At 40.3% G+C, this 27,439-nt stretch overlaps 2 protein-coding genes across 4 annotated transcripts in view; one reads left to right on the top strand and one right to left on the bottom strand.

Moving 5' to 3' along the window:
- The first annotated feature begins 2,902 nt into the window (after positions 1-2,902).
- LOC145782612 (MICOS complex subunit Mic60-like) lies at positions 2,903-18,071 on the top strand. Its single transcript, XM_082594421.1, has 17 exons — positions 2,903-3,058; positions 5,543-5,610; positions 6,009-6,164; positions 6,317-6,450; positions 7,015-7,104; positions 8,016-8,324; positions 9,948-10,085; positions 10,257-10,359; positions 12,167-12,299; positions 12,905-13,034; positions 13,754-13,977; positions 14,358-14,503; positions 15,069-15,217; positions 15,716-15,852; positions 16,307-16,495; positions 17,264-17,428; positions 17,889-18,071. Exons 1-17 carry the CDS (start codon positions 3,020-3,022, stop codon positions 18,000-18,002), a joined length of 2,424 nt encoding a protein of 807 aa, XP_082450547.1. The 5' UTR covers positions 2,903-3,019; the 3' UTR covers positions 18,003-18,071.
- LOC145782611 (dynein axonemal assembly factor 9-like) overlaps positions 18,065-27,439 on the bottom strand; it is a 37,616-nt gene continuing 28,241 nt past the window's right edge. For all 3 annotated transcript variants that reach the window (XM_082594419.1, XM_082594420.1, XM_082594418.1), the window contains exons 12-25: positions 27,082-27,173; positions 26,491-26,590; positions 25,678-25,922; positions 25,204-25,402; positions 23,787-23,926; positions 23,385-23,540; positions 22,894-22,985; positions 22,452-22,662; positions 21,796-21,971; positions 21,381-21,562; positions 21,068-21,194; positions 20,254-20,398; positions 19,415-19,521; positions 18,065-18,797 (exon numbers count right to left, since the gene is read on the bottom strand). In XM_082594419.1, coding sequence (XP_082450545.1) covers positions 18,704-18,797; positions 19,415-19,521; positions 20,254-20,398; positions 21,068-21,194; positions 21,381-21,562; positions 21,796-21,971; positions 22,452-22,662; positions 22,894-22,985; positions 23,385-23,540; positions 23,787-23,926; positions 25,204-25,402; positions 25,678-25,922; positions 26,491-26,590; positions 27,082-27,173 — 2,066 coding nt within the window. In that variant the 3' untranslated portion in view covers positions 18,065-18,703. The remainder of the gene's footprint in view (positions 18,798-19,414; positions 19,522-20,253; positions 20,399-21,067; positions 21,195-21,380; positions 21,563-21,795; positions 21,972-22,451; positions 22,663-22,893; positions 22,986-23,384; positions 23,541-23,786; positions 23,927-25,203; positions 25,403-25,677; positions 25,923-26,490; positions 26,591-27,081; positions 27,174-27,439) is intronic.

Here is a 27,439-nt window from a genome sequence, read left to right on the forward strand (position 1 = left end):
TTTTGGGGTGTGCGCTTGAGCAACGCATTATAAGGACCGCTCTGCATTCAGCAGAACCTGATGGATAGAATAATACTCCGCCAACAATTGGAAACTCTATCAAACTCTGTGTCCGGGCCTGCGTCGAATTTTCAATAGGCCTACCTGTCCAAGTATGCGAAACTGCTAGGATTAAGCTTTTCTAGTCCGAGAATAAAGATTTCATCAGTCATCCCATTCACAAGAAGCAAAAAATGCAATTCTCCATGGGTGCACCTTTTTCTAGACCTCTGCTATGCTTGGCATATACAGTAGCTTATTGTTTTTCGTTGCGAGGATCAGAAATAAAACTGAACTGTGAAGAAAATCCCGATTCCGTACGAAGACGGTTGAAGCGTACCCATACCTGTCTCAGTAACCTGGGTTTTAGGAGACAGGACAAATAGAGTGATATACCGGTAACTTACGTGGTAGGAAACAGAGTGAGGGTAGAAAGAAAGAAGACTCCACAGTCCACATTGGATATTTACCAGCAACAGTGATCAATCGCAAGTCGCTGTGCTTTTATAATGCATCCAAACTGCTAGTCTAGTTTTGGTATGTGATCAACACCAATCTCAAAAAATTGAATCATACGGTATTTTATTTTGATGATGTGGAAGTGTTTTTCAGGACTTGTTTGTTTGCTTGTTTATCTTTATCCTGCATTGCGGGAAAGCGGACTTGAGCGCTATGCATCGGTGTACGCCTTCCGACGTACACCTGACCCACGCTGCAGCCGACTGCAATGTCTGTTTCCGGTTGTCTACTCTACTTAGCCTATGACTTAAATTTGGTACTACCCATTACTCGAAATCGATCACTGGGTAGAGGCAATTATCGTAAAGTTTCTTGCTCAGAGAAACAACAGCAAGCGCGGGTGTAAGCCACGTCTTGTGCATAAACAGTGTTTTAAAAAATGCTAAAAGTGGATTTCCACTGAACAACATAAAACTAAAAAGGCAGGTCTAAATTGTTTGCAATAACAAAATTTTTATTGTCAACTTTAATTAATCTGAAAGGGTTTTTAAGTGTGGTTTTAATTTAAAAGTGTGTCACCGACAGGGCCGTTGACAGGATTTCTCGGGCCCGGTACCAATTAATTTCTTTTCGGGCTCCCTTCTCCGACAATGTTATGAAAATAAAGGTTGTGTAAAAACTTTTATTGATGTCGTTTTAAGCATGGTCATTGGTCAATTGGTCACTTAACAAATCTTGCGTAATCTTAAAATTTCCTGAACCGCAAAACTTACTATCTGTATCTAGGGGTTGCTTTTTTGAACTTTTATTTCTCACATGATGCTAGAGTTTTACTTCCCGATTCCATTGGTGTTTCACTGGTCATTCTAGGCTCACCAGAAGAGAATTTACAGCAAAGCTACCGCAGACGGTCAGAAAGTTTTCAATTTGATTTAGGAAAGGTGTTTGGGCCTAGGTCAAACATTTGCTGATTGCTGCAATCTGAAAAGTGGTTTTGGTCTAATTTTTAGTGCAGAAATAGAGATAGCAATCTTCTTACCTGTGCCATTTCAGTTTTTGAGTTTGAACAAATGTTAGCCTGTTTATTTTGAAATTCGTGTTTCGGGTAATATTTGTGGTTAGGGAAATCACTATAGCCTACTAGACTAAATTCTTTTTTTACTGTTAGGTGGCTGAAGTGGCTTTTTACTGCGGGGAAGAATCATCTCACCTGTTGGTCGACGTTGCCTTACATGCAAGCTGCATGCGAGAGTGGGAGCTCCCGATGTTGAGGTGCTCAGCGAAGGCAAGTCGACCCTTGTGTTCTATCAGAAACAACTTAGGTTTGTGGTACGTAATGAAGCAAAGCAAAATCCCGAAAACGGATTTAGCTGCTTCCTCGTTCCACATTACACCAGAAAGCTGAAGTAGGCCCAGTAGCCTACCCAGAAGGGAGCCCTGTACGTTAACATCTGACGGCTGAAATGGCTGTTTTAACATCTGATGGCAACTCCTTTAGATCTGATTATATTAAGATCTTGATAATGTTTGAAGTCGCAGGAATTTTTTAAATTCGGGTCTCTTAAATATTCCGGGCATGGGTCCAAAAGTACCACCTAGACCCTCCTGTCAACGCCCTTGATGGTCACCGATACCAAACTCTATGGTATTATACCTTACCCAATGGCGTGCCCTCTTGATATGTACAGTAGCGTTGACAGAGGGGATCCACAATATATTTTTGGACTAGGGCCCGGGATAATTTTAAGGGTCCGGAACCGTTTCAAAGAAGCCTCTTGAACTTAAAGAAGCCACCGAGTATTGTTTGAATACAGTGCATTTTTCTTAGAAGTATTTTGACTTGGGGCCCAAAGAACTCATTGGTACCGGGTCCAAACTATCCTCTCAACGGTCCTAGTTATGGATCTGCCCAAACCGACTTGGGTCAAGCTCAATAGAATTTGAACAGGAGTCTGTTTCCATTCCTATATTATGTAAGGCTACAAGTGGGGTTTGGCTCCTTCATCAGCCTGCGAGTGCGGCACGGAGAAAAATCTGCTGACCACGTCGTTTTTGAATGTCCCATTTAGAAGGTGCCAAATGAAATGTATGGCATAGCAGAACCGGACGAAGCTCCTCCACTCATCTGCTCTGAAATCTGAACAATCCTGTCTCACACGAAAAAAGAAGAAGTACCTTTTTCTAGACCTTTGTCAAGTTTAGCGTATTTTACTTTGCATTGTGATGGTTAGAAAAAAAAAAAAAAAACTGAACTGTAGCCTACATTATTTATTCCACTTTGTGCTTCAGATTGTGTGTTGACAACAGAACATTTTCCTCAAATAAAATAAAATTCACGTGATCAACGAAGCATGAAGGTCTGATTTGCTCATGCTCCATTGCTTCTAAGTTTTCAATGCTTTTCTCCAGATTTTGTGTGTATGATAGAATAAATTGAAGTTTTGTGTTACTGTAATTAAGATGCTTTATTTTTGTTGACAAATGAGTAAAAGTAACAGCTGAACATTTTCTTCGGTTTGAAATGCTTCGCGCTGGTCATAAAACGTCCTTGCTGCTCAAAGTAAGTGCGTTTGCAGCATCAAATTGGTTTAGATAATTTTGTATTCAACTGCTGTTGGTACTGCTGTTGTATCATTTCATTTTTTGCCTTCAACATGGCTGAAATGTAAAAAATAATACAATCTGCAATGATATGCCATCCCAAAAACTTTTTACTACATTTATAAATAGAATGCACGATAGTCTAGATGCAATAGATTGAGTTTTGCTTTAGCAGCATACCTACGGTATACGGTAGGCTAATTGTTTATTACATACCGGTAAACGTAGATAGATACAAACGATCTGTTTGAGCCTGATGCCGCGGGTTTGCTGTGGTAGTAGCAGTTTGCCACTAGCTTTTGGAACACAGTTTCCTTGTCATGTGTAATGACGAATGGTGTTGGAGTCAAATTGCTACTATAGTAGCCATACTGCCACAGCATCAGGCTAAAACAGACCGTTTGTATCAATGTTTGTAAAATAATTGAGGTGTCGGTTATAAAATCTGAAAATCATTTTGAAGTGTTTTAAAATTTAACTTCGACACGATGGTTAGACATTTCAAAGCAAGAGTTATAATATTAATTTCAATAAGACTAATTTAAAATATCTAAAAATTTATATTAGTATATAATAATAAGCAAAATATCATCATTTGTCACTCATTCAGTAGACAATTAACTTCATCCTAACAGGGGCGGATCCAGGTATTTACTTTAGAGGGGGCGATGTCATTGACATTCAGGCAAGTGATCAGCCAGGCACAAACAACGACGGGGGTCTCCCCTAGAAAATTTAGATCAAATTTGATGCGTTCTGAGAGCATTTCGAACACAAATTATGAGAAATTGAAATTCTATAACTTAAAAAACCTTCAACAATGCTGTTGTTTAACAAACGGAGGGATGAAAAGCTGATATGCCCTTGCCATGTCAAGTTGAAGCCTGAGCAACCTAGCCGCATTTACAGTTGAGACTGAAGGTTTCACTCTTGATTGTTTCACGGCAATTTAAAAATTGACCTCGGAAAGATAATAACAGGTAATTCTGTCTTCCCAATACTGATACAGACATCGAGGTTGTTATAGACTTACTGTATAACTTCGAGGTTTTATTCCTCTGACAAGTTTTGAATTGTTACAAAGAGCAATGAGGAAAGGTTATGCATACATTCAACATAATGAGCAACAAAAGTGGGGGCCAGGTCAAAACACTGGGTTATGCTCCACCCCCCGTAGAATCGCCACTATAGGCTAGGTATCGATTGTAAATTTTTATTTTGGACCAGCGAAACACTACAATTTGTACAATAGAATGGCAGCTAAACATAATTAAATGACGACCAAAAGATATAGTCCTCCTGAAAACGTGTCATGCACGGTCGCTGCACCAGACAAAAAAGAAACTAACAATAACAGAAACAACTATTTCTGGACTTCACAAATAAATCGAAAATAAAAAGCTACTTTGCCGGTACGGTAATACTAACAGGTGTCGTATTTTGACTACAACGCAAAGTCAAGTTTGCGGTTTCTACTGTTGGCAAATCGATTTATCACGTAGTCTGTGTCAATTAAAATGTCCCGATGCTGGTATAGTAAGGCTAATCCATTTAGTCTTTCCTCGCCGATGTTGTTCCTCAGCCAGGTTTTCAACGATCGAAGAGATGAAAAGCTTCTTTCGGCTGATGCTACGTTGACTGGCAAGGTTAATAGCATTTTTAGAAGAGAGTGTACGATAGTGTACACATTTTCATCACACTGTTGTAAAGCTTCTTCCGCAGTCATCGGTAAGACTGCAGCAGTCGCCGGAACAGTTTTATTTTCCCACTTCTCCTTCCACAGTTGGATCTCTGAACCTTGAGCAGATTCCATTGATTCTACACTATATATATGACGTAACCAGCCGTTGTAGGCATTAAAAATGACTTTTGTCAATGCTATCGGGTCGATACTTGAGCAATTTTGTGGTAGCAATGATGTTAGGTGTCAAGATGCTAAAGTCTCATCGAAAAAAATTGAGCTTTGCTGTTTCTAGATGCAATTTCAAGGTGGAATTCCAATGGTTTTAGTTCCACGTTTGACCGTCAAAGTTACCAATAACCTGCTCTGTCAACTAACTTATCTAGGCTAAGGGATTTATCGCTATGCTCTACACTACAGTGCTGGCAAAAAGTTTAGAAACTTTTTAAATTTTAGTAATTTCGTTCGGTAATTAGACTCTGCGACGAAATAATAGCCCTATACTATGTTATTATTATAGCCTACCTTGTAGCCTAACCTATTCTTTGAACATGGCGAAAGACTTATTCAGCATTGCTTTCGATATGTTGTTTTCCAAATCGTATACATATTAATGAAGAATAAAGCTACTTTTATGGGTTTTAGGGGGGGGGCGATCGCCCCAATCGCCCCCCTCTGGATCCGCCCCTGCATCCTAATTAGTATTTTAACATCAACAATAGTTTTTTTTGATGAATTTGATCTTTTCTACTTTCATGTTAGGGCAAGCATGGAAACAAAATTTTTAATCAGAAGAAAAGAAATTTATCAAATGGAGTGCCAGGAGGAAGGTAATACCTATTTGCAGTGGGAGCTGAACCTTCTTATACAATCTTTAGTCTATTTTAGTGTAATGTATGATAATATTTTATATGATAAACACGTGGTATGGTACTGGTAGTTTGTATCAGTTTCCATGAAAAAGGTTTGAGTTAAGACTAGGACTGGCTGCTACGATTGTTTAGTAGTTTATAGTATTATAATTTCTTATTTTGCAAAGTTACCATATGAGCCAGAACATTCATTTAATAATTTTTTTTATTTGGTGTTTTGTTTAAGTGTAAAACTGTAAATGTTGCATAGTCATCTGCAAGTCATTTAAAGCATTCAAGAATTCTCCAAAAGATTTTTTTCATGCAACATATCTAGGTTTTTAATCACCCAACTCTTAACTATATTCTTATTTTAGTGGTTTAAAAACTGTGGGAGTTGTAGCTGGTGCTGCAGTAGTTGGATGTGGTGTCACAGTTGCATATGCTTCGTCAAATTCAAACTTTCGGAAACAAGTTGAAAACTATGTTCCTGGTGGGAAAAATTTGCTGGATACTATTTTAGGTTCAACAAGGTAACATGCATTGTTAGAAAGAATTTTCATTGATATGATGCAAAAAAAGTGATTTGTAGAGTTAATTTGCCAAGCTTTTTATGCTTTAACTGAGATAGCCTGTATGATTGATTAGTTAAATATTTGCAAAAACTGATTTATGTTTATTGCAGCTCAAGCATCCAAACACCTGCAAAGCCTCAGCCACTTAAAGTAAATGAACCTGATCCGTTTGAAAAGCCACTTTTGAAAAAGAATACAAGTAAACCTTTGGAAGAAGGGAACAGAGGAACTAACCTTTCATCAGGTGAATTTCATTCTGTACATTTTTGATCATTTTGTAGTCTGTATGATACAGTGTACACTTTGCTTGCAATAGTTGAATATTTGGATACAACGTGATAGTTTGGCACCAACTGATCTAATGACAAAGCGAAACCAAACTGACTACAGCAGTATACTAAAAAGGACAATATGATATTGTTGATAAGTTTGTGTTAAAAGAAACTGCACAATCGTGTTTGGGCACCTTGGCTTAGATAGTTGCATGGATTTTTTAGTGCCTTCGTGGAGCTTCCATATCAATAAAAATAATTAACATGTAGGCCTATATATTATATATGTTATATATATTTTTTCTGCTGTTTACACACTGAAATGAAAGTGGAGCTATACCAAAATAAACTTGGTTGATTGAAAGGCCTAGTGTCAGTCAACCATAAATGATACAGAAGTACATACTACTACCAGGTGTGTATCACTAAGAGATTAGAGAATTGTGCAAAATGTTTATATTATATATCATATAATTTTAAATAACATTTTGTGTATTTTATTATTAATCAAATAACTCACTTTATGATTTCATTAGTGCTGGAAAAGCAAGAATCACTAGCTCTGGATGCATTGAAATCAAAACAAAAAGGTCAACAAACGTCTGTTCCTGCTGTTGATACAAACGGTGTGTTTATAAATATGATTTATGATTTTATTCCATTGCACAACACCAGTTAACTATGTTTGGACTCTACCATTTCATCACATTTTGTCTTGGTTGTCAATATTTGGTCATGACAATGCCTTTGTGATATGTTGTCAGTGCCGTCCATGCTGTATTGCTGTAACAATGCATATTAATGAAACAAGACTGCTAGAATACAATTTTTAATATTGCCACTATTTTATCTTGCTACTAGTCTATTGCCACGCAAAGAGACTTTGGAAAGATAGATGATGTAATGAAATATTAAACGCCAAACCATCAACAAAGTAATCAAATGGTTCTAGTTTTGAGACTGTCGACCGAAATCTTTGAAGGATTGAGAAATTGATTAAACATTTCCAACTGATAAACAGTTAATCACATTTTCATCAAACTTTGGACAACAGCTCACTTCGACAACTTCACAACAAACAAACTCTGCTTCACATTTCTATAAATTCTTTCACGATTTTCACGACTACCGCACTAACAAAAGCTACTATGTACTCACAATCCATTTAAAACTACGCAGCCAATTGTAGCCAGAGAAGTTTCTAAAAATGCCGTAATGTCGAATTCTGGGTTTGGCAGCAGATGTTACGCAGGTCAAACGATTATTTTACTTTAACGACTATTTTAACGTCAAACGACTATTTTACTTTAGGTCAAACGATCGGCTATGGCAGTAAGGAAAGTTGACACAATTAAAACAGCACATTCAAGGACATAAAAATATAACATGCTTCATAAGCTAAACATATTTATAAGTTTGTGGTAAAATGTACAAATAGTGAAATTATTTAAAAGCAGTCGCTGTAAAAAAGTTTTGAATGAACCACTGTACATTGATTTTTATAACGCTGCTTTCATTTGCATGAATCTTTGTGCAGAAAATCCAACGGAACAAAGTCTGGAGTATGAGAGCATTCCCATACCTGACCCCGAAGTATCAACCCCTGCATTGCAACCCACCATCGATGACTCCGTAGTGGCACTCCCCCCTATGTTGGCAGTTCCACCTATTCCCACAGAGAAACCATCTGCTACCAATGTCAAAGATAAAATAAAGGCAGTGGGAAAAAAATCCCTAGAAAAATCTTCAGTCTCCACTGAAAAGCGTGCTCCAACAGTGGATAGCAAGAAAATAGTGAAAGATGCTAGAGAGAAATGTTGCAGAGAGAGAAATGCTGAAATAGCAGGTATTTGATTATTGACAACTCTTCTATCGATATTCCTTACCAAATCCTTTTCTAAATGTCTTAACGTTTTGATTCTTTTTTTTCCCGAAATCTTGCCTGATTGACCCAGCATCATCAACGATATGTTTTGGGGATCTAGTGGGAGTCATAAAGTTTTTGTGCTTAAGAGAAACGTGTTAGTCAAAACTTTAAATTCATCCCACTTATTGGTTGCTATAATCTGGCGACTTACACACAACTCTGATCAGCTACAGAACGCCGGACCTGACGCGTGCGTGCGATTTGCTGTGAAGTGGCCAACGTTTGCCTCATTTTGTCACTTTGGAAAATAATTTCAAAATAATTATCAACACGTAAATTTCGTTTACCAATTTATAGCATTTTAAAATTTAGGCTTGAAAGGTATTCACACCGCACCGCAAAGAGGCGACCGTGCAATCGATATTATAATGGGTAGGCTATAGTGGTTTATATAAAAATATTTCAAGAATCCCTGCTTTAAAGGTTGCCTTCTATGACGCGTGAATATAATATCAGCTACAACGTCCGTCTACCCTGGTGCTTGAGATGACTTTGTGTAGATCATTCAAACCTTATTTTGTTGTCATCCGCTCTTTTGCACGTTGTCCTCTGCGTCATAAACGGCATTCTTGGTGTCACAATGAGATATTGTTTTCATGGTGATCAGTTGAGCAACAAAGTGTGGTGATATGGTGTAATTGTATTTCTACAAGATGTTGCCAGTTCTCATTTGTGATTGCCTCTGGAAAACTTGGCTCCGCGCATGTTTACTTATTATAACGACTAATTACTTTACACTCTAGACCAGAGGTGGGCAAACTACGGCCCGCGGGCCGCATGCGGCCCGCAACAACTTTCTGTACGGCCCGCGAAAGCCTGAAGCAATTATATAAAAAAATAATCCTCAACTTGCTTGAAAATTTTAATTATTACAATGACTTAATTAAACTTTTTCTTCCTATATGTCATCTTGATAAAGATATATTAGCCTATAGTCTTTTTGTCGCATTGTAGTAGTTTGTTTCCCCAGCCACATTGTGATCTTGCATGAATGCATGGCTATAATTAGTGTCAAAGCAGCCATTGCTAAACAGCCGATTGCGTCACAATCGAAGTTTCTGACTTTAGCCTGTCACATCATATGACTTTCTTTGTCGTTTTAGTCTTGGATCAAGGCCAAGACTTTTGGTAGAGAGAAAAGCGGCGATTGCGACAGTTTTTCTGATTATGTTAATTCGCTCACAGATGTATTCTGTTTAATTCGCTCAAAGTGGGTCTGGCAAAGTGTTATCTTGATGTGGGTTGTATTCAAACAAATAATTGAGACAAACAGTTTTTATATCTTTTATGTAATGTACATGTACTGTATATAAAATCTCCCTTTCGTTCGTCACTTTAAAAATAAATAAAAGCTTCTGTTTTAACTAGTTTAGATTTTATGTTTTGGTTTAATCTTAATTATACTGTACTGCGGCCCTCGAACAAATTCCGATTCTGAATGCGGCCCTCGAGATAAAAAGTTTGCCCACCCCTGCTCTAGACTCTAGAGAGAAGCTTTAAATGCATAGTACGAAGTTGATGCTTAAAAACTTTTCGTTCCAGCAAGTACTGCCATACTGGAGGACATGTTGAGTGCATGCTCGGTGGCTTGCGCCAGTGCAATAGTTTCAAATAATGCAGCTGCTAATGCGATTGCCACTCATTCGTCGTTGCTTCGGACAGCCCTGGATGACGCGAAAGGTGAGTTTATGAGCTTCTAATAGAATTTGATTTGATCAGTCTTATAATCAACCGTATTGCGGTGGTACCAGCTCCAGCTTAAATTTTTTAATTAATGAAAAATGTGAGCTAAAAGTCTGATACAAATTTGGTCGTTGTGCAACACTATTTACTCATAAACTTCAATTCCAGCAAATGCTGATGAGAAAAGCCTTCAATGGGTGGATGTCAGCCAAGCTATGTTTGTAAAAGAGAAGAAACTGGAAGACGCTGACCACGCTTACCAGAAAGCCACGTAAGTGCGATGCCGACGCAAATTCCATCACTTGGTTATAAGTAAGGCAGCCAATTGTTTGACCTAAAAACTTGAAGTTTTGACCTAATAATTGGCTATAACTTTTTGCTAGATAACTTAAAAACATCCTATTGCATTAGTCTGAAAATTAGTTAATGGCGTTTTATAACGTTTGAGCAAAGCTTTGACGTTCGGTTGCCTTGGCTGCCAATTTCAAAGCTTCTGTCTTGCATCAGTTTTATTCTAAAATGGAAAACCTTTATTTTCCTGGAAGATCACTTGATTGCTGCACAAATTACATACACGGAATGGCCCGTTTCGGTGAGTCCGATTCGGTGAGTCTGATCCCTATTCGGTGATTTTTTCAATTTTTTTTTTTAAATTATCGTGTACCGTAGCCTAATTGTCATTGCCGTTTTAGGGTTAGAGGTTAGGAACTCACCGAATAGTAGCAGACCTCCACATACAAATACTGTACAAACATGGCAAAGTGCAATCTGGTCTCGTTTTCAAAATGCGCTTTTGATTTTTAATAAAAAACATATTTTCCAACGCCAAAAACATCAACAAAACAGACAAAAGCGTTATCATCAACAAACGTAATAGACGTTATGCCTATAAGCTTAGACGTGTGTGACGCCACAAATGGATTGTTACGTCGCAATTGCAACAACAAATCAAATAGATTTCAATTTCTATTTGAATAAGAGTACTGATGAAGCCGCCTTCACGGCGCCGAAAGCTTTGCAAAAATTTAATTAGTGACCAAAACCTAATTGCTTTTATTAACAAATCAAAACCTTGATGAAATTTTCATATAAGATTAAAAAAGAGAAAACTACAAAAACAAAACTTCAAAACCGCTCACACCATCAGCCGGATAATTAAGTAGCTGATGTTTCATGATCTTTGAAAAGGCAATAAAATTGCCTTAACTTTTGGTTGCCCCAGTCATGACCTTTCTTCAGCAAAGAAATTAGAATCGTAACAAGCTTGCTGGGTAGAGATGTTGACTTCATATCAACGCATGAGCTCAACTGGCAAATGACATTATGTTTCTCAGCAGTCGAGTGTAGCAAGGCTTGATGGTTAGTATGGAGGCTACACCGGTATGGTTGACGAAACACAATGCTCACTGTTCTATAGTGAGTAGTCAGGTAGTGCTGACGCCAGGAAGATCGCTCCTTCTCAACAGACGACCTTATGACATAATAAATATCGATCTTTTGTATGCATATTGTCAGCCGTCTGTGGAAGAATGCTTAGCAGCAGACAGGGTATATTAGTTTTGTGCTGGTAGTCCAGGTGAACTCCATTTCCATTGTTGGTCACATGGCGAATCGCACTGTATGTATTTGTGTTGATCAATTGAAGGACCCAGTTATAGAACTACTTACGTCACATTTTGTGGAAATTAAGTTTCACTAAAAATATGTGATGATGGCCAATGCCTGTCCCCGAGCAAAATTTAATTTAAAAAACGATTTAATACAACTTTGGTAGAAAGGTGATTTTTTTGTCTATGGTTAAAACGATTTAACTTCGCAATAGCACACGCTCGTGTTTGCATGGAAGTAAAAGATTAAGCAACGCTGAAAGAACTTTAACTTGCTTTATCTCAAAACCTGTATTTTGGACTAGAATAGTTCTTCAACTAGAAACATCGGACGTTGTACCAAAGATACTGTTCTCATTATGAGTGATTGCTAAGTTTGTCAGTCAAAACTTGGTTAGTTCAACCACTTCCTTGTCATGTAAACCAGGGGTTGGTGCGTTCATTCTATTAAGTAATCTTTTAAATTTTCAGTGAGGAATTGGCCAAGATAAAGAATGTTATTCATCAAACGACCTCGAATGACCCAGCTGTTGGTCAGGCCGTGTTGGACGTCCAGCAGAGCTGTTCCAACTTGTCCAGTGACTTGGAGGAAGCAAAATCAAAGGTCAGTGTGTTGGGATGATGGGCTTGGGGGCGACGCGACTTCCAATTTGGAGTCATTCGTAATATTTTCACTAATCAAAATATAATGGAAATTACACCCTGCTTGTGGATGCTTCAAGGTAAAATGTGCCAAGAATTGAACGTGGCAAAACACCTCTAGGTGGTGTTGATGCAGCACATTGCAAGTCACTAGCGTTTTGAACACGGTATTCAAGCAACTACTGCGACTAATATACATTTTGGTCGGGTGATCTTTCTCAATGGAAACTGTTGTGTGGATGCAGTCGTTTCTTTGCAAAGTTGCTCTCAGTATTATCAATTTGCGATTGTTATCGAATGGCTTCAAATACAGTCCAGGGGAACATTTCACGTGGGGAAGTAAAATGACAGAATCTCGACCCGAAGCCTTTAACGATTACGGTAGGGATCTTTATATCATCCCTCAAGAAGTCTCTCCATCTTCGTTTTATGCCTTTTTCTCATCCCGCGTGTTTTGTTTACGTATTTTTTCAAAAATATTTTACGGAAGTATGTTTACCATAATAATAATAAACCCAACCAGCATGCTCGTTATGATGTCTTACGGCCTCTCATTTCTTCCACTAGGTGTCGCGCCACGCAACGGAAGCAAACGCATTACTGACATACCAAAGATTGGTAGAAGAGGCCAAGTCGGGATTACGAGAAAGAATTGCTCTTCCTGAAGGGAAGACGGAAGAGGGATGGAGAAGAGAAGGTGAGAACAACAATTCTGATGCGATGAAAATGTTGGTGCCAATGGTTTGCGATCTCACACCGAGTGGTTTTACACATTTAGGCTGTGGCGCCTAGCTAGCAAAATCTAGTTTTAACATTGATTCAACGTCTGCAGACGTTGGTTGGTGAACGATATGGCACTGTATGAAAACACCTTACTGTGGTTAGTTTATTTTGCTTACATTACTCAAATGTTCACGCACATTTTAAAACTTACTATGTTGTGACATCATTTACTTTGCATTAGTGTGCTGGTACATCTTCTGTTGTAGCTGATGCTTTTCATATTGCGGGTTGCCAATAACGACCAATGGAATTATTTCTGATTTCTGCTCAGCATTAAGAGAATGAAATATTGTATTATAAATTACAATCGCTGTTTGCATCGCTTTGACAACATTAAACAGATTATAGGCCTGACAATCATGCCGGAATGGTTGGTTAATAATAATAAACAAAAATAAAATTGAAGAAGTTCATACCCAGGCAGAAAAATCCGTCATTTTTACATTGATTCAACGTCTGCAGACGGTTACGAATGACGGATTTTGCTGCCCGGAAAAGGAAGGTTGCGACTTTCCAAGCATAATCAATCCGTTGAAGAAATCTTCATCGTGGGAAGCGATTACAATGAGAGAATTCCTCATCTGGAATGGATGTAGTGTGTTATTTAAACCGCTCGTCATTTGTGTGATTTAGGCAAAAAGTTGAGCCGCGGTGAAGAGATGGAGATGCTGCAACACATGCATCGGAAAGTTGAGGAGCTACAGGAGCAGCTGACTGCGGAACGGGAGAGCGCCGCATCTTTGCTGGAAGAAACTATAGCAACGGTCCGCAATGAAACAGAGAAACAAGTCGAGCGTGACGTAGAAACGAAGATGGATAAGTTTCTGAACGAACAGCGATTGTCTTACGAACAAAGGGTAAATGGAGGTTGCAACTGTGCAGATATTTTAAGTGCCAACTAATCCAGACTGGTTTGACTACTTATAATGGCTTGGAAGCAACAGCTTTCTGGCTGGTTATTGACAAAAATAAGTGCATTAGAGAAAGGAGTTACCCAACCAAAACACAGAGTTGCCAATTTCCCACTTGTACGAAATTTACTCACATAGATTAGACACAGCTGTAAAAATTCAATTGACTGACAAAAGCAGCGGTCGAAATCTCTGTGGTATGAATTAGTGGTGCGATACTGGTGAGCACGGACTCATAGGCGAAACATGTGTGTATCGCTGTCAATTCTTGCTACAATCGACTGCAGAGAACCTTAAATTCCTTACACCTTTCTTCCTACCCCCAGCTGGTGGATGCACAGCGAAGTCACGAGAAGGAACTAGCCGAAAAATTAAAGAAACAAACAAGCGAACATGCTGAGCATCTAGCTGAAGCCCTCACGTACATGGACCAGCTGGCTGCTGAGAAGTACGAGAAAGCATTACAAGAAGAGTAAGTTTGTTTGTATCCACGCATTGCTAGGTTGGTAGGTGAAGGTTTAGCTAGGTTGAATGGTTGGTAGGTGAAAGTTTAGATCAAGGATCTCAAACTCGAATTGCTCTGAGGGCCAAATGGATACTTATTAACCCGAGAGTCGAATTACACGCACACAAATCTCCAAACAGTGGTTTTGATAAAAAATGCAACAATTTAGAACCATCGCCCCTATAATATATATCATAATTAATTGATCTCGACACAGAGCGACACAGAGCCTCCTAGACACAGAGCAGGAATTGTTGACCTCTGTTATTTGACGATGGTGTGATGAATGAAGTAGTTTGTTAGGTCTTGATCTTTTCGTGGACGTTCATGTGTACGTTGTGCCATGATTCTTGTAGCTGGCTGTTTTGCATGGCACTTTTATACGCTCAGCTCGTTGTCTTGGGAGGAATGATTGATGATCGCATGTGGCCCATGGGGCCTCGGTTGATAATCACTGTTTTTGACCAAAACTGGCTAAAAGACGAGATTCAGGTGTGAAAATATCATGCAAAACTACTATCGCTGCCAACAGGTTGGCGCACCAGCAGGAAATGTTCGAAAGCGCTTTCGAGGAACAGAGAGCTACGTACGATGAACAGATCACGAACTCGCGAGACGAATTCCAAGCGAACCTGAACATCGCGTTGGCGAGGGTGGAAGGAATCACCAAAGCTATCGACGGTCAGTTGCTTTTGTTTCTTGAACTGTCGTTATGACGTCATCGATTACGTCATTCCTGTAGCTTATTAACAATCGCTAAGCTTTGTTAAACAAACTAGTATCAAGATCAAGAAACCTCTGTTCGACTTTCGGGTGGATGCAGCATCGAACTGCAAGAACAGTTCTCCATTCAGTGTGACACTCGCATTGCAAGCTGATGGTTCAAACCGCCAACCTTGGTAATCCGGCAATATTGCTAATGCTACATGTTCAATTGTTCAGCCATGCACGACAACGCTGGGCCTTCAAGCGTTTTTATCTAAAGTGAAAATGAAGATCACCAACCGCATCATCAAATGTTTTAGTCTAACGCTTGTAAATTAATAGAGCTTTGTGCTGTGGGTTTTATTATTTGATGGCGAGCGCGCCTGTAGTTTCGAGTTCGATACTCTTCGCGGTTGAGTGAACAACTTTATTGTAATCTTCACCGTACCTCCACTCAATCGAGGTTTCGTTCAGGTCGTGCCTATGTGGAAAACGAGTCCCGGAAAGCGCAGGAGTTGTCACTGGCTTGCGACTCACTGATGGCCTCTCTGCGATATGGGGACAACGGTCGGCCCTTGCCGCTCAAAACTCAAGTGGAAACTGTCAAAAAGGTACCTGCGCATGCATCAATGCCATTGGTTTGTCGCACCCAGGCTTAGCAGTTGAAGAAATGTAGATTAAGCAAACATGAAGTAATTAGGTGGTTTTGAAATATGTAAAGTATCATAAAACGTCATTTTACTCACTTTTCTTTTACCATAACGTGGTGAGAGAAAAGTTTATTGCTAACTGAACTCGGTGCGGTCTCATATATGACGTCATTACCGCATGTTATCTGGACAGTTTTTTTCTGTAGCGTCACGAATAATCTCCGCTTCCAGTATGTTGACTGGTGCTGCAGAATCTTGTGACAATCTCTGTATTTGGTCGAGTTTGTTTTCTTGCACCACAAACATATAATAAAGCCAAGTGATATTTCCGGATTCGACATAATTATTATAAAAAGTTAAATATTGAATCCTTTAACGTTACGTGGCTTGACTTGTTTATTGCATTCAATTTCAGGTCTATTCCAATAATTCTGACATCGATGCTGTGTCCAACACTTTGCCAGCGGAGGCGGGAGAAAGAGGGGTTTTCCCGGAGGAGATAATCCGAACTTCGTTCCATCGAGTTGCAAAGGTCTGCCGTCGTGTATCGATGGTGGATGACGAGCGAAACTCTCTCTTCATTTATTTCCTTTCGTCCTTAAAGGTAAGACTTTCAGTGGAGCGATCAGAACTTCTGATATGGCACAATTGCGAGAGTGGTGATTGGTAACTTCCTTTTAAAAATACTTATCTATGAAACACCTGTGTATGCTACTTGCTTCATGACCATTTCGGCGTAGTGACTGATCACAGCACGCTCATTCGAAGCACTGACAATTAGTAGGCTGTCAATGTCGGGATTATGGTAAAAGCCTTCCCTAGAGGCAGGCCCGGATGCAACTTTCCAAAAGGTACCATTAAAAAATCCCCTTTGAGCAACAAAAGAAAAAGGCATATAATAGCGAAATTAACTCATCGGTTTGCCAGTGCCTTACTTGGCGCAGAGGGTTAGGGCGGTGGTAGGCCTAGACATTGCATTGACGTGGGTTTGATTCCCACCGCTGCTATGCTCTTTTTTCTTCCGTAATTACCAAACAAAGTTCGAAGGGGATTTTTTAATGGTACCTTTTGAAAACTTGCGGCCCGGATTTAGGAGAGGCAGAGAATGCAGTTGCCCCGGGCCCCCTTTTTGAAGGATCCCGACGTGGAAAAATGTGATTTTGTGTTGAACATTTTTTTACGAGGCCCCTCGATTTAAAAGTGCTCCGGGCCCCCCATCAGTTAAACTCGCCCCTGCCTAGAGGTCGATCTGGAAATTAATGTTCGCCCCGATAGGTCAGTTACTAACAAAACTATGCTCTCAGCTGACCCCGACAGTGACGTAATAAGCGATGAACGGGCCTGCACCATAGTAATTCGTGTTGTTTTCCAGTCGTTTCTAACTATATCCAACGCGTCTCTTGAACCCCCGCAACAAATCGACGATTCCGCGTTAGATGTGTTCACCATAGTATCATATGCCAACTACTGCGTGCAACACGGAGATGTGGAGCAGGCTGTCCGATTCGTTAACCAACTAAAAGGAGAACCTCGAAAGGTGGGTTTGTTGCATATTTAGTGGGAGTTGGACCATGCTGCTTAGCGAGCTTGTATTTTTTTCGATAAGGGGTACTTTGTTTTGTATCTTCTATTGCAATTTTTGATGTGCATGGTGTTTCATTTTTACGGTTATTTTCTGGAATCAATAAGTTGGTACCAGTAGTTTTAAAATCTTACGTCAGCACATGATTGCATTGGAGACTGGGTGTAAAAGCGATTGCAGCACGTCAGAGTCGATTCGGTTATGGCCTAAAACTGGACAACCACCAAACATAATTGTGTCATTAATTCCTGGCTAATAAAAGGCTTTTAACGTAAATGCACGAATGCCGATATTGGTCTGATCACACGATACTGGGTGCTTTCAATTGTCTTTTCTTGAAGTATTTTACGTAAAATAACTTATGGACCTTGTGCTTTACACAAAATTTTAAGACCAGTTTGTTCCATCTATGCAGGTGGCCGAGGGCTGGTTGAAGGAAGCTCGTCTGTACTTGGAAACCAAGCAAACCATAGCTGCTCTGTGCGCTCTTTCCAACGCCATCGTGATTGGTGCTCAGCTGGAAGAATAAACTATTTGTCGTGTACTTGTCTGAAATGTCACTTTTTACTTGTGCAAGTAAAAACAAAGTCATAACAAAACTAATCGTTTATTGCTACAAGGCACTAGGGTTGTAAGAGCAGCACGACAATTCACGTCCATGCACTTGGAAGGAAACCGAGGAAACTCTATTACAAGGGGGTGAGGTGTTAACTTGGGGTTATGGGCAGCCATCCCCTTCGAAGTGGCGTTTCATCACCATTTTTTGGTGTTCACTGTTTTCATCAAAATAAACTGATGTGATATAGTCACTGTGCAAGTTAAACATGTGTTTAAAAGTTTCTGCTCATAATTTAAACCGTAAGTTACACAATACGCCACCGAGGGTGTCGCCCAACTCGCATACCCAGATACATATGAATACAGTAAACAGCACAGGTTGTATATGAAACACGAGGAATGCATACAGTGGAATGCAAAGGATCGTTTCTGAACAGATTTCAATGCCAGCTGCCATGACAATACAATTGGAGCCTGACGACGTGGACCATGGTCGATTAGTACGTGGAAGATCTATGCGACCTACAGTGAACATCTATAATGAAGACCAGAGTACTCATAAATTTATAAAAATGTTAACGTAAAAAACTAAAATATCGCAACGTAAAAACAAAGAGACGGCGGTTGATTCCATCCTTCACCAGTGGGGCGGTTGTGAGTGACCAACTGTTTTCAGTCGAAGATATCTTTAACATTCTGAGTGTCAAGTCTCGCGTTGTAAGCTGCAATCTCCTCATTCTCTTTCTTCAAGTACTCGTCGATGAAACTGCAATAAGTTACTTGTTATGTCCTTGCTTTGATTTTTATTTATTGACCTGACTTTACAAACCAAGAAACTTCAAGATCACGCGGTACTGGTTCGGCTCTCGGGGTGTGCGCTTGAACAACGCATTTCAGGACTGCTCTCCTCATTCAGCGGTATTTAGTGGATGGAATCATTCACAACAACCGGAAACTCCAACCTCGGTGACCGGGCCTGCATCGGTGGTTCAAAACCTTTACAAGTATGCGAAACTACCAGGATTGAGTTTCTAAAGAAGATTTCTTAGTCTGAGGATAAGATTCCCACAATCAAATGTGGAACAATTTGCAGCAATGGATGATATAAACTAATCATTTCTGTCAGTGGCTTCAACTTGTACAAGGGTGAGGCTAATAGCGATATTTTAAGCGCCCGATTAAATTAACTATCTGATTGGTCAATCGAAAATCAGTTAGTTTGTTAGCGGTTTTAATCAACAGATTACAATGAGTGTTTGAAAAAACAGAATCAAAAAGCTTTATCTGCCGATTTGTTAAATCGGTCAATGATGAGGGATGGTGCATACCATCCCAAGTTTTTCAAGAGCCTATTGTCACCATGTATGTAACACAAGCACTCACCGCCCCAAATGTGGATGCTCATTGGACCTGGAGTTGTCTATCAGACTGCAATACTGCGCACCGTTGTAAAATATCCCCTCCGGCAGCGGCTCGTTCTTGTGGATGGTCTGTGACGTAACAAAAAGGTGGCGATAAAGGTCACGACAGGCTTACTCTATCATTGTGTGAAAGGAGCGATCTACCTGGCAGTCAGCACAAAGCCGAGTGCTCACCAGAACATCGAGCAATGCGATTCGCCAAATAAGTGCTTGCAACACCAATTATTACGGTGTAGCCTCCACGCTGGCCATTAAGACTGCCACCAACAAATGTTTCTCAGCTGCCTAGGAACTGCACAACAACCAAACCAGGGGTGATATAAGATAGATCCTCGGCCCCAAAGGCTCATAAAACGGCGGTAATCAGCCGAGCGACACCAAATGCTCATCATCGACTGGAGCCGTTCAGACGTTTTGCTTGCTTGAAGTAAAAATATTAGAATCAAACTTAATCACAAACACTGTTAGACGGCACATATTCAGTGAACGGTCATACTGGTGAAATAATTTTATATTTTGACGCGCCAAAGTTATCGTGCAAACGTTGACGGTTAGAAGCAGTTGAATGAACAACAGCAATAGGTTACCGGTACTGATAAGACAAATAACAACATCGTCATTTCCTACTTCCAGCGTAGAAAACTTTGAACGCAACAGATAACCCGACTCGTCGACTACGGCATTTCAAATTATTCCGCAATGTCAGAGTATCAAGACGAAAGGAAGCTGTTTTGTCGCAACTGCGCCCCATTCAGGAATCGAACCCGCCATCACAAACGAGAGTGCCCGAATAAGTTTCACCTGCAATCTCTTCCGTTCCGCTTCTGATAAAGATGACTTGGTTCTGCGGCATTTCTTGCTTGGTCGTTGCCTTCCGCTCTTCCTCAACCACTCCCGCAAGCTCTCATTGAGGATACCGATCCCGTAGAAGCGGAGGTGGTATGGTCTATGGATGGGAGTGATAAACATTGAATTACCTAGATGAGGTTTTTATTCACTAAAACACAAAACAATAAGTAGTAAGGATAAACCAATGAGTAATATCAATTGGTAACATGGTAGCCAGTAGCACTACAACACAAACTTCTAGCATAGTTTCAAATGTAAGACGACGACGCACCTTCCTTTTCAACTGGCAAAGCAGTTGAAAGGAAGGGTTGCTTGTAGAGCCAGATGTGTCGCGCGCTTATTAAGTAGGCCAATCACGATATTGGCACGGCGTGAATACCACATTGGGTTCACCAAGATAACAAGAATCAACCAAACAAATTAAAAACAGGATTTTTAGTCACAGCTCTTCGACGTGTTTTAACAGTTGGTATTTTTGATGTGTACTGCTTTCCCCAGCAAGAAAAACTTACAACCTTTGCCAACCGGATAAGTAAGTCTCTCAGATTAGCACGATTGTGCTGCAGAAGGGTGTCTGAATGAACGCTCATGCGACTCCAATGTATGAAAATACCCAGCTGGAGTTACATGCTTTTTACACAAAGTGAAGAGTATCAAAAACCTTCCGAGGGCAATGCAAAACTGACCAGGTCAGTGCTCTTCAAAATCTAAGTAAGTATACTTTTCACTTGTTTTGCAGCGTGATATTATTATGATGTTATCTTACTTCGAAGCAGTGGAGGACTTATTGGGCGGTGGGGCTGGGGCCTTTACTTGGGGTTGCGCGCGGGTTTCAAGGGTTAGCTGCTCGGTACGTGACACAAAGCACAGGTCGGACAACTGATGAGGAGATTCTGCAAAATAATGTGTGGGGTTCATTAAGGCTTGGTGGTACAGGAGGAATAATGAAATACTTTACATTGCGGTGCTTCATATTTTCATCGTTTTTGATTTTCCTACTTTACATCAATGCGGACACACATTAACCATCGAGCCGGGTTTTAACTGAGATATTATTGATCAATATGACATGCACTTACCAGTAAAGGCCACTACACCCTTCACCATATACACGTTCCCTATGTATGGGTAGCCCACCATCGTGTGGTGAAGAGCACGCAGCTTCGCACTCAGCGTCCCTTTCAACAAGGGCTGAGAGAATTCAAGCGTGACGTCATGGATCTTCAGTGGGGAAGTCCCGACATGGAAACTATTATTCCACCTGAATAGTTTAATGGTGAGAAGATTTGTCAGAAGATATAAAAAACTCAACTCTGTTCCAAATAAAACTTTAAATATCGCTGTCAAACTGCAAGGATTAAGCTTTAAGGATTAAGAGGTATTGCCTTTGAAGAAAAAAAAATGTTTTGATAAACTAATCAGTATCGACTCAAGTTGACTTTTAACACTTTCTAAAAGTGTCTACGAATTTTCTCGAACAAGATAGCTACTTACAAGCCAGGCAATGCCAGATGCCTCAAACTTTTGTTCTCGGTGGATTCAAAACTCTCTTCGTTCAACACCAGATCGAAATCACCGGTGCGTGACGTGTGGCCTTTTGCAGCCAATAGAAAGGCGGCATTCGGATTAACGTCACGCACCACCAGTTGCATTGCGGCCAAGTTCTTGTCCTGAATAAACCACAGTAGCTTGAAGCACAATGCAGGAGTTTGTGATGTAACACAATAAGATAACAGACATACAAAACAAAGTAACTTCAAAGGGTTTAGCATATTTTATTACACAAATTTTTGTAAATCTTAACTATTTGTGTAACAAAATATGCTAAACCCGTTGAAGTTACTTTGTTTTGTATGTCTGTGGTATAACAAAGCGAATTCTCTACCAAAGCTTTAACAATAAAATAAACTGGAGCGAAATTGGTTGTAGAAATAAGTCTCCTTGGGGTGGGATAGATTTCCGCAAGCTTGTGTTTCCAGAGCCAAAATCGCCAGAGCCACCATGTTGAGTTGTGTCACAATGCGTTTCGTCACAATTGTGGTTTATGGCGATGGCAGCATTAATCGGTATGAAGACAACAGTAACGATTTACAGCGTTAAGAACTGAATGCCAGAACAACTGACAATCATAACAAAGGTCCAACCCATACCTTCAAATCTTCCACAGCTCCAGTGAAAGCCACACAGCTGACGATCCCAGCAGTGCACTGCTCCATAACCTTCGGTAGGAATGTGTTGTGTTCGATGTAGCAGGCCAATGGGTTGATGCAGACCGTCACCGCCCCGATGAACATACGCCCTCTGGTGTCCGGGTCCCTGTGGTTGATGACGCAAGACACAACGTCCGCCACGTCAAAGAAACTGAAACAAACGAGCAAAACGTAAAAAACTCACCAGTATGGTAGTAAAATCAATACTACTTAAGCGAATAGAGAGCGTGCCAAGGATGTTGGGCTTTTTAAACATTTCCAGAACAATAAACCTTTCTAGGTCAATCAAATAAATTTTAAATTATTTTCACGTTTTTTAACTAAAACAACCACTTTGAAACAGCTGCTCCAACTGCTCCATCCATCCACCACATCCACTTACCCCGTCGCTTCAACGACAACGCGGAGACGTTTTGTCGCGGCTGCTCCAGGTCGGGAGGCGCGACGTTTTGCAACAAAATCGCTCAGTTGCCTCTGCGGATGAATATGAATGTAACACTGAGGAGAGTTTCACTAGGATAGAATAGCAATCCTGACGCTAATATACCCAGGTCAGACACTTTCACAGTACACTGTTCTCCACCCACGACCAGCCATACTGCTGAAAGGAAGCCTGCTTCTGCAGCATCACAGAGCATCGTTCCGACATCTTTCGTGAAGCGAGCATCGTTGATGCATTGTCGCGTATCGTGACGCTTGATGCACAATAACGCGTCAAGCGATTGGCTACTCAAAAATTTACATCACAAAGATTTTTGGTGTGATCCGACAGGGTATTGAACCCGCATTCACCTACTCGGCAAAAAGCTCTCAATGAACTAAACAAGTAAACCGTCAAACACGCAGAATCAAGCAATATCTCCCCCCTCCCACCTGCAGATGATCCTCATCAACCAGGGTTGCATCTCCCAACTTGGACTGGACTCGGACCACTACCCATCGGACCCTCTCGCGGTGTAGATCCACCAGAGAGGCGCACAACCGATCACCATGACAACCGGGAAGTCCAATAATGACGCTGACGCAGACCTGTGTGGGTGATGTCATCAAAGTTTGATACAAAAGCAATTATCATAGTCAATGCGACCCACGGGAGGTGAGAACTACTAAAACAACATACGCGTTGAGCGCCACTTGATCTTGATAGTCAGTGGTTGTTGGTACCCAGACCATCACTGGAACCAGACAAGACCAATTTAACCCTTTATGCGAATTAGCACACTGCTAATGAAATATGCGATTCACCATTGTCATTCAATCTTCCACGACACCCACCTTGGAATCATGTGCCTTGCTAGCCTGAGGGGCATCCCCATTACCCACATCATGCTCGTATTCCAAGACCGAAGGAAGATCCTCCTCTGGAATGGGTTTTCCTCTCAAAACAAACCCGACACCCAATTTCTTCATGAAGTCTAAAAGTCAAACAAGTGGTTTATGACGCGCGATAATTACTGATGGTTTGTGACGACACAAAGGTAAGCGCTGGCTAAAGTCTTGGTGCACCGTTGAGCAGCGCATTTCATAACAAACCTTCCCACGGTGGTGGTCTGCTGTCAGGGACTATTCAGAAAAGCACTTTTCGACATTTTAACCACAAAGAAACGGTTTTAATTCAAGTTCTGCTGCCATTTCTGAAACGTGCTGTGGTGTTGGAATCGGTTGCAAACGTTTTGAGATGCAACTTGACACTTTCAACAGGCTTCAAAGTTTGTAAATGATGCTTTGTTAACAACTGACGACTGCAAACTCACAACCGTTCAGAATACTGAAAAGTTTGGCCAATGATGTGCGAGCGGTTACTTTCCACGTTATACGTGGAAAACGTGAGTAACGTGGGAAGCAACCGCACACACATCATTGGCCATTGGCCAACCTTTAAAATAATGTGTGTTTTACTTTTTCTTGCCTTTAATCGCACTGCAGTATATTACTTTGTAATATTTTATTTTGTATGTTATTCGCTCTGAAGATGCGCATTGTTATAGTGCGCGAAACGTCAGTGAAGCAATAAACCATCCTGTTTATTGTTGGTTTCACTTTCACTTTCATCAGATGAACGTTGCAACTAGTGCTAGAAACAACCGTTGAGAAGTTTAAACCAACTTGATTAAAGGTTAAATCACAGTGTGGTGTTATTTGAACTATTCGTGTTTATTGCGTTTTGTATATTTTTGTTTATTCGCCAACAGAATAAAATAAACCGAACTGAACAGGTAAAAGTTCTGCTTGAGCAATCAAGCATAACAGATTTTATGGCGCAATTATAGAAATCATGTATTAATACACACATGGCAGAGCATGAAAAATTTTCAAATAGCTTCCTCTAGCACTAAATGTAAAAAGTAGGACCCCACTCATTGCTATTGAATGAAACTTGGGCTGAGGATTCGTATTTCCGCAATACTACAACCTTCTGCTTACAAAATTTCGTTTCTAGCACTAGTTGCAACGTTCATCTGATGAAATTGAATGTAAAATTAACAACAAACAAGATGGTTTATTGCTTCACTGACGTTTCGCGCACCATGACAATGCGCATCCTCAGAGCGAACAACATACAAACGATAATTACATAATTAACATACAAACGTGCTAGAAACGATAATTGTCCTGATGAACACCCACACTTTTCAGTATTCAGTACAAATTTCCATCAAAAGTAACACATCAACGTCAGATCATGGCTCACCTGTCAGCTGTGGCTGTAGGGAAGGCGTGGACACGGTCAGCTTTGTGGAGCGGCTGTCCTTTCGGTGACTGATACCGGCATGCCACATGTAGTTGGTCTGCACTGTTGTGTAAGAAGCTTCCAGCTCATCAGGCACACGACCAAGTTGGATCAATTTGAGGGAGTTTGATCTTGAAAGCTCTTCAAGTCGAGGAAGCACCTGAAGAGAAAACAAAACGAAAAAAGTTATAATAGTTATAAAGGTGTCATGACGATGAAGTTAAATATGAAGTGCCCTGTATCAGAGGGTAGTAAAATTAACAAGCGAGACAAGACAGGTTTTAGATGGTTATAAAAAGCTTTATCTCAATAATCATTTTAAATACAATGAACGATCACGGTACCACAGCACATGTACAGAACATACGTTTGCAAATCAAAAATTGTACCAAACATGGACCAAAGCTCGAGTAAAGACGAAGCGGAGAAACTTACTTGGGAAGTGAAGAGCTTGGCAGAAGATGTCAAAGGAAAGAAAGCAAGAGCGAACTTTTCCTTTCCTTGAAGAAATGTTGGCAAAGCCGAAGACAAATTGACATCAAAGTGAAGCAAGGTGGCGGCGTTAGGGAGGCCGGTGTCATAGCAACCGACACCATCCAGCATGGAAGGTGAAATGGTGAATGGTGGGAATTCGTGTGGTGAAAACACCATTGTTCCATTTTTAAAAAACTCAACGTCACCTGAGAAAATGTATAAATTAGAAAATGCACGTTTAACTGCTACTACGAGCTGCTTCGAAATGTAAAGGAGATATTTTAAGCTTGACACAAAAATCAATTTGGTTATAAGAGGATGAATTCAGCATTTTACAACCTACTGTACTGCTCTACGTGTTCTACCTTAAAATAAGTAACTGAAAGAAATGTATCATCTTTCTGATGTGTACAATATACTATATTGTACAAATATACATACCAGACCTCTTCAATACCAATACTAATACACAGCTAATTTAATTTAGATATTCTGATGTTTATTTCATCATCAGTCGTTATCTCCGCCTGCGGCAGATTGCGCATCAACGTGGCTTTATTTGCTTCCAAGAGTGGCGATTTTGAGCCAACTCGCCCAGTGTCTTATTGGCTTACTAGCTTGTGTCCAGATGTTTATTTACTTCACAATAACTATCTCCAGTGGCCTCAGGGGTATTGAAACATACTTTAAGAAGCCTAAATTAGAGTGGCAATGTGTTCAGAACCTTTGAGCACACGATTTGCCTTCACGCTACACTCCACCAAGGCTACTCACATGTGCTTGTATGACGCAACAACGACGAGCTAGAACAGATTGTGACGTTGTTTAGTGACGTCATGGACGGGGATGGCACGGCGATGTCAACATGGCTGGGCTAGATGTTGAAAAAGATGATTGATGTATATTTTAAAGTAAAAAAATAAACTTTTAAAAGAAATACTATACTACAGTGCTCAATGCTAAGCAAACAGCCAAGCAGAACGAATTACATCAATAGCAGTTACTAGTTTCTCAAAACCTCCAGGCGGTTTCACCTTTGTTTGGAATTATCAAAAGGTTGCTATTCAAATGGAACGAATCTATCAATCCCGATTAAGGGTAAAACACCCTGTAAAGGTATTTAAAAACTAGTAAGCCTAGTAACACTACTAAGGTGTCGAAACAGTGACGTCCTGTCTGCAGTTATTTAGAGACTATGTATCTCTTAAAGCCCTCCAAGAACAATACGATGGTGACATAACAGGATCGTCATTGTCACAAGGTGGCATGAAACAAAAGCAAGAAAACATTTCGCATTCGACTTGATTGTCTAAAGAGGTATGCTGACACAATTAGTTTTCATTATATTTGTGAGTACAAACATACCTTCCACTGCATGAAACGAGGAATGCCATTGGTGAGGACAATATGGTCGGTGGAATGGCTGACGGTTTCTCCATTAGTGTAGGCATCTTGTCCTGATAAGTTATCCAAATGAACGTTATGGCGACTCTAAAGTCTAAACTACTGACAGCTTGCTTACAAAAGCTTCGGTACATGCATTGCATAACCCTGATCACTTCTCAAGCTAAGGACAAGTCATTTTTTTTTCTTTTTACTTGGATAAGCAACAAGTTATGAAACCACATACAAAAAAGGTCCTTGCATCAAGTTTTCCAGCTTTTGTTGGATTTACAGTAGCAGTTGTCTTTCCTCAAATCATAACTGACAAACACGTACACAC

This window comes from Aplidium turbinatum, chromosome 13 (genome assembly GCF_918807975.1).
Source record: "Aplidium turbinatum chromosome 13, kaAplTurb1.1, whole genome shotgun sequence".
Taxonomy (NCBI): Eukaryota; Metazoa; Chordata; class Ascidiacea; order Aplousobranchia; family Polyclinidae; genus Aplidium; species Aplidium turbinatum.